This window comes from Poecilia reticulata, chromosome 2 (assembly GCF_904066995.2).
Source record: "Poecilia reticulata chromosome 2, P_reticulata-male-v2, whole genome shotgun sequence".
In the NCBI taxonomy this organism is placed as follows: Eukaryota; Metazoa; Chordata; class Actinopteri; order Cyprinodontiformes; family Poeciliidae; genus Poecilia; species Poecilia reticulata.
The window spans coordinates 14,879,627-14,887,125 of NC_088831.1; the positions used below are offsets into that span (position 1 = coordinate 14,879,627).

A 7,499-nucleotide genomic window follows, 5' to 3' on the forward strand; every position below is an offset into this window, starting at 1 on the left:
CGGCTGCACTTCCACCAGCAACCACCAGGTGGTGCAACCAAGAAAACGCATGAGGTCAAACCGTGCGGCTCTTTAAACGACTGAAACTGACGGAAGAAACATGGAGGAAGGAGCAGATCCTCTCTTCTTCTGCCCTTTGCGTGTTTTCATTTCTGACCTCATGTTCTGGTTGTGAATCAACGTAGCGTGTTAGCATAGCTAACGTTTAAGCTAGCAGTGCTAGCCACGGTACATTAGCATAAATAACTTAAGTTAAACTATTAAAATCATGACTTTAATATCTGACCAGAACCAATAATCCTGATTATACTTCCAGTACAAAATGAGTTTCTGAAACACGACACTTTGCTACAAGTAATAAGAAATTTATTTTCCAACAATTACAAAGAACCAGATGTCTGGATGCTGATATGTTACATGATCTGTACAGGAGTCGATGGCGTGTGCTTCAGGCTAAACAACTCAAGCTAACAAAAACCAAACTAGGAATATTTAAGTACTCTGATGAAAAAATAGGACATATTTAATGTCTAAGTAAAAAATAGAAAAGAGTTTGATCTATGGACTGATTGAACCCTGAACAGTGTTTAGGCCTCTTAACAAAAACATGACAGCCTCTTTGGTTCCACAGTTACATCTGAACACTTTGCTCCTATAAAAATAGCTTTTTCATCGAACCCCGGCAGCGTCTGTCTGCTCAGTGCAAATACTAACAACAAGTGGCTCTGAGGGAGAGGCCGACTAAAGTGGCAGGCGAGGCGGGCGTCGGCCCGGACGGATGATAAGCAGGAAGTGGAGCTCAGGTGTTCCTGAGCGAGAAAGTAACAGGGCGCTCAAACTGTGTCGTAAAGTGTGTTAGTGTGCTGCGGCGGCGCTCCGCAGGGACGCAGCTTTAAAACCACTCCGTCACATCTGGGTCGACGTTAGCCCCAGGTTTTCATCTTCAGATGCTGCCTCCATGTTGCCAGTAGAACTGTATTTATAGCTGGTTCAGTGTTTGAAACGCCTCCATGTGTCGCTGCTGTGATGGTCGTCCAGTAGAGCCGAAACACGAGCTGGCAGGCAGGAGGACAACCTGGTTTCACCCCAAAATAAACCCTGAGAATCCCTTTGGAGTTCCTCAGGGCCTGAATTTAACCCCCCTTTTGATTTGCTTCATATAGGCTCTTTTTCTACCAATACAGCGCAAAAATCCCAACGACAGCAAAATGTTATGTTACGACTGAATCGGTATGTTTAATGTCAGAAAATAACTTTTTTACATTTTATGTCATTCTTTTTATGAACTGGTTAGCTTCCAGTTTAGCAGAGTTTGAATAAACTGGTGAAACTGTATAAAAGTAAAAGTCATTTGTACATCGTATCATGATTTAAATAAACAAATCTGTTGGTTTAAAGTTCGATTTAAATTTGTTTCTGGCACTGCTAGCTATAGAAAGTTAGCTGCATTAACCATAAACAGTAATTAAGCTAATGCTAAAGCACTACACCAACATGGTATTTCCCTAAAGCCAATGCTAAAGTGCTAACTTCAGTTATATCTGCTTTTAAAAGATTACAACCTTTAAGCACCAATTTAATTTTAATCAACATGTTAAGTTAGATATCAATGTTTACATCTTGTTTTGAATTCAGTTATTGGAAGTTAAAAAAAAGAAATTTAAGATTAAATTTAATTTAAATTTAAGATTAAATGTTTTTTTTCTGGGTAAACAGACTTTAAAATTAGAGCATAAATATAAGCGTCTCAATACTTATTAATAATCAAAAAACAAATTTTAAAATCAACCAATTAAATTAGCACTTTAAAATGTATCCAGAAAAATAATTTAGGGGAAGCTAAGAGCACTTAAATGTTTTCAAAGCTAGCAGAAGTGCTAAGCTACCAGTTAGCTGCGCTGTTAGCAGGATGTGGCCACCGCTGTCGGTGTGTGAGCAACCAGATGTCCTCCAGCCTGAACCGCCTGCGTTTCATGTATCAGTGGGACGTTTGGAGCTGTTGGGCTATGGGTACCTTCTACATCTTGCATAGCTAATGCGGCACTTTCAAAGGGCTGGCCGGTGATGAAGCGCCACTCCGGGCTCATTAAAGGCAAATCAATCTGCAGGAGTTTTAAAATGTGTGCGTTGGGGCATGCAGAGCTGCATTGAACTGAATATGGCAACGTCTAACGAGGCTCAGAGTTCCCTCGGCTCTAAGTGCTGGAGATGAAGCGTGAAACAGCAAAGTTTGGCCTCAGCCGTCTAGTTTGTGTTGCTAAGTGCAAAGAAAATATGATTTTTACAGGTTCCGAGTGTCTTTAACTTCCACAGAGTCGTTTCCTCCAAGTACACCTGACTCAAAGCCAGCAGCAAGGAACTCTAGATATTCAGTCACATGTCAAGACCAACAGGTCGGTTGACACCAATGTTGATGGGACTTGAAGGCTTCAGGCAACTTTTAGCTGCTTACAAGCCTCTGGATTGTCAAATATTAACAGTTAATGGTTGAAGCATTGGTTGGGTGTACCCTCTGACTCCTGTTGGTCTTTGGAGGATGATTCTGTGGGTCGGTGCCCAGACGTCCAGTTCCTAGTTGAATAACTTAAGGCCAGAAGTGCTGTCGGTTGGCAGTCGTACCTTCAGTGCTTTCATGTAAAAACAAACATTTGACTTGAATAAGGCTCAAATAACTGGATTATACTGCTGTCAGAGAGAAACCAGGGCATCCTCACAGTCTTGGAGATTTCTACTGAGGAGCTGATTGTTTGCCGAGTCGATCAGATTTGGAAGATTGGACAGAATACATAGCAACAGACATAAATATATGTACAAGGTTTTGTGCAGGCATACATGCGAGTTTGTGGATTTGTGTGGATGAGGACGTTCATAAATATTCTGTTTTATATTTATTTTTGCGGTAAAGTCGTTAGTCTGCCGCATTGTGGCGTTAAATAAACAGGAAGTAGAGTCAGGCGCAGCCACATTCGTCCACGATCATGTTGGGAACGTCCCGCTTCACGATGTTGTACTCGTCGTCGAAGTAGAGCATGGACATGGTGCTGAGCTTGGTGGGGATGCAGCAGGAGTTCATGGAGCCGGGGCTCATGCCCCTCATGCGGTACTGGTTCACCACGGCCGTGTGGAAGGACGAGGCCGAGCCGGGGACGCCCGCCATGTAGGCGGGGCAGTTCCCCTCACAGTAGTTCCCAAAGTACCCCGAGGGCGCGATGATCCAGTCGTTCCAGCCGATGAGCCGGAAGTCGATGTAGAACTGCTGGCGGCAGCACAGGCTGCTGCTGCCGTCGCACTCCAGGCCGCGCTTCCGGATGCGGTGCTTCCCGTCGGCCTGCCGCGCCCGCACCACCAGGAAGGGCCGGTGGGCTTCGTCCTTCGGGTTCATCAGCACCGGCGCCACACCCTCCGCCTCGCAGCCTTCGCAGCGGACGTCCAGGTTCTGCCGCCGGTCGCCGCTCCGCTCGAACACCAGCCGCACGGCGTCCGTCAGCGAGAAGGTGTGCCAGCCGCTGCGCCTCAGCTCCACCCGCTTCTCCACCAGGTCCCACCGACTGCCCAGGCCCGGCTCCTGGTAGTACACTTTCACCGTCACCTTCCGCTTCCCGCGCACCTCGGCGCCGGCGGCCGGCGGCAGCAGCTTGAAGTACAGCCAGAGGGTGGCCTGGGTCGCCTGGAGGTTCTGGTTCCCCTCGTTGGAGATGAGGAAGAACAGGCTGGTCTTGGAGGTGACCAGGTCGTCTAAGGAGAACAAGAACAACACGGGTCAGAACCGAGGAGAGAATCAAGAACACGGAACTGGTGACGGATGAAACATGGCGATTACTGATGGCTGTACTGATGCATGATGGGAAACTAAAGGCTTTACTGGATCCCAGCATCGGACCAGTGGTGGGAACTGATGGCTACAAAGCTAGCTGCACTCAAACAATAGTCAGAACAGTCACGCTAATGCTAAAGCGCTATACCTACATAGTGTTTAATACAAGCTAACGCTAAAGCGCTGTACCAACATAATGATTAGTTGAAGTTAATGATAAGTTGTTACACCAACACAATGTTTAGCTAAAGCTAATTCTAAAGCACTATACCTACTTGGTGTTTAACTGAAGCTAAAGCTATAAGCACTATACCAACATGGTGTTTAGTGGAAGCTAATGCTAAAGCGCTATACCAACATGGTGTTTAGCTGAAGCTAAAGTGCTAACTACGATTCAGACTATATCTGCCCCTAACAGACAGCAACCCTGAGCACCAGTTTAATATCTTGATATAATTTCCATGTTCTGTGCTGAGATATTTATTTATGTTTATATTTTGTTTTCTTCTGTTTTATTTTGTTCCTTTATGTTTCTTGAGTATAAAAGACGATAAACGGCTTGCTACTTGAAGAATCCTGAATAAGAGGTTTACTAAACAGCCAGTTTGGTTTTCTCTGGTAAAACTTCAGGTTTAGTTTGGATTCATCTGAAACATCCTGAATAGGGTGGGACATGGTGGTGGCAGCATCATGCTGTGGGGACAGGGAGCCTTCTGACAGACAGATATAGAACAGCTTAGACCCCATTAAAATTAGCTGAAGATGGCTTATACTGTAAAAACACTAAACCTAACCAAGTGTTTTTGTCAGTTTCTACTGCAAGTAGTTTGTTTTATTTCAGGAGGAAAAACTTAAAACTTTTACAGCAAAATGCAGCAGCTTGATTTAACTCTAATGACTTAATAACAATAAAAAGTTTTAGTTCCACTGGAAGATTATTTCACTCATGGAAAAATGTTAAAATAATAATAACCTGGGAGAAAATTCAAACTTCAAACTTCCTCCCTGCCAAACTGTAAACCAAACATTGATTGATTGATTGATTGATTGATTGATTGATTGATTGATTCCCTAACCTGGACCAGAACCGCTCCATCTGCTGCAGAACCGGGCCAAACCTCCTCAGGTTGACAACCTTCCAGAAACGTCCTTCTGTCTCAGCAACATGTTGCTGCAGCACGGTTTGTCCAGCATGGGCCGCAGGGGCCAAAAGTGGCACGGTGAAGAACCTCTCAGGGCCACAATGTTAATATTTTTGATAATAATTCTAAAAACTATTATATTCCTTTCATTTTTACTGGATAAATAAATAACTCAACTAAAAACACAATTTTGAAATAAATAATTTTGTTTATAACTACAAAACTATTTTTTTTATTGGCAAAATAAACAAAACTGAAAAATATTAGTTTTATTTTTGATTAAAACTGCAAAAACTTTTATACATTTACCTGCTAAATTCACAATGAATTAAAAATCCAGCTAAAAACAAGTATTTTTTTTTTTACATTCTGAATGCAGAACAATCTCAAAACATAAATTTTACTATTTTTTATAACTGCAAACTTTTATTCTTTTTAATCTGCTAAATAAACAATTTACTCTCAGCTTAAAACATTTTTTTGTATTTTTAATTTTAGTTGTAATTACAAAAACTGTTTATTTTTACACATTTAACTCAAAACTCAAACATAAAGAAACTTTTTACTATTTTTCTATTTAAATATAATTGCAAAAACATTTTTTTACTTTTGCCTTTAAATAATTCAACTAGAAACATCTTTTTAGTATTTTTCCCCCTGCTAAATAGCAATAAACTTGATTCACAATGTTTTAATGAAATAATAAATCAGATTTCTGTAGATATTTAATTTAGTTTAAATAAAGCATTTTACAACTTTAACTTGTTAACAAAACAAATCATATTGTACATTTCAGATTTCCTAGATGTTTCATTTTTGACTATATTTTCAGAGAAGGTTGTGGTTGAAGTTGATGAAGTCTTGAGCTTTAGTAAAAACTTCTGGATGTTTTTGGTCTTTATTTATTACATCATACTTTGTTTTGCATTTTCCATGTTCAGATTTTAATTTTATAATTTTTAACATCCTGGCATCAGTCAAAACCTCAAATGTAGTATTTTCTTGAACTGTAATAATGGGCCGTCCAAAATCATTCTGAGGGCCACAAATGGCCCTAAGCCACAGTTTGGACCCCTTACAGGAGGCTAGAAATGTTTCCTCCGGTTCTTTAACAGATTTATGACTTTTTAAAAGCTTTATATTTAAAAAATAATCAGATTAAATCCAATGATTACCATCTAAAACTGACATTCAAAAGGTCAAAGGTCAGAAGATGATGGACTGATGTCCAGCAGTTCAATTAGATTGTTTAAAAAAAATTTATTTCTGTAACTTTCAAAACCTGAATCTGTTGAAGATGAAACCAGAGGAAATTTCTGACAAACCCAGAAGTTTCTCCAACTGACGTCTCCATGGCAACGGACCGGAAGTTATGTTTTCCTGCCACCTTCATTCAGGAATTTCATGAAAAAACTTATGGAAGCGGATTGAGCAGCGACCCCTCAGCATGATGCTGCCGCTCTGACCCTCAGCATGACGCTGCCCCTGCCGTCCTGCTGACCTTTCTCGGCGAAGCTGATGATCTCGGAGCTCTCCTCAAGCACCTCGTTGCTCATCGGGTGTCCGTCCAGGCTCGGGATCTCCACCCGGCCGTCCTCGCGCAGCTTGCCCGCGTGCAGTTTGCGCAGCGCCGTCACCATGGCAGCGCGCGGCACCGGGTGCGTGATGTTGGGCCGCTCCCGCAGCTGCAGCCTGCTCAGGATATGCCTCTTCACCGCCTCCAGGAAGTCCTCGTCCACGCGGCCGGGCTCCGGCTCCTCCAGCCGGGCGGAGGCGGCGCAGGACGCACAAGACTCGGGGTGCGCCCCGGCCCCAGCCGCCGCCTCGGCGTCGGGCGCGGTGGCTCCGCGGGCGGAGAGAAGGACGCACGCCGCGAGCAGAGCCAGTCGGAGGAGACAGCGCGTCATTTTGTGAGTGAGTGGAACCGGAAAGAGTCCTCAGCTTCAGTTACATCCTCCGCGATCCTCCGGAGCCGGACGGAAACTGGAGCCGCTCTGCGTCTGGCTCTGGACTCAGCCCGAACCCGCCTCCAGCTGGTTCCTGTCAGGGAGCGGAGCCGCGTCCCGCCGCAGCATCCTTCCAGTCCACAACCAGAACCAGAACCGGGGAGCCGCCTCTAGCGGGGGAGCTGCGGTCTGCCGCTGAGGAGAGGAGCACCAACGGGAGCAGCTGGAACAGCGGGGAGCAGCGCGCACAGGAGCGTTTCCATCCTGGCGTGCGTAAAACTGGAGAGTCCACGAGCCGCAAACTTTTATATACAGCAGGGAGGGGGTGGGGGGGAGAACCGGTGGGGGGCGGGCCCAATCAGGAGGGAGAGAGAGAGGGAGAGAAGGAGGTAGAGAGAGCGCCTCTGGTTTCAGAGCGGCGGATCAAAGTTTTCAGGTTTGAACCACAAACTGCCCGGATGTTGGTGGTGGCAGCATCATGCCGGGAGTTACAGTCACAAACCAACATTAATTACAGAAATAATATCTAGAAAGTGCGGAGTGGATTTGTTCTTTTTCTACACCCACTGGACTTTGACTAGGCCCCTCTATGAAAGA

General features: G+C 44.3%; 1 protein-coding gene across 1 annotated transcript; it reads right to left on the reverse strand.

Annotated features, from left to right (window-relative positions):
* Positions 1-344: 344 nt before the first annotated feature.
* LOC103456810 (inhibin beta B chain) lies at positions 345-7,228 on the reverse strand. Its single transcript, XM_008396574.3, has 2 exons — positions 6,458-7,228; positions 345-3,735 (listed from the first exon to the last, which is right to left on the reverse strand). The coding sequence occupies exons 1-2, from the start codon at positions 6,861-6,863 to the stop codon at positions 2,951-2,953; spliced, it is 1,191 nt and encodes a 396-aa protein (XP_008394796.2). The 5' UTR covers positions 6,864-7,228; the 3' UTR covers positions 345-2,950.
* Positions 7,229-7,499: the final 271 nt, after the last annotated feature.

Excerpts from the sequence above, each read along its gene's own strand:
- LOC103456810 (XM_008396574.3), bottom strand. The coding sequence starts at position 6,863 with ATGACGCGCTGTCTCCTCCGACTGGCTCTGCTCGCGGCGTGCGTCCTT. Across the intron at positions 3,736-6,457 it reads CATCAGCTTCGCCGAGAAAG|ACGACCTGGTCACCTCCAAG; the intron begins GTCAGCAGGACG and ends TGTTCTCCTTAG.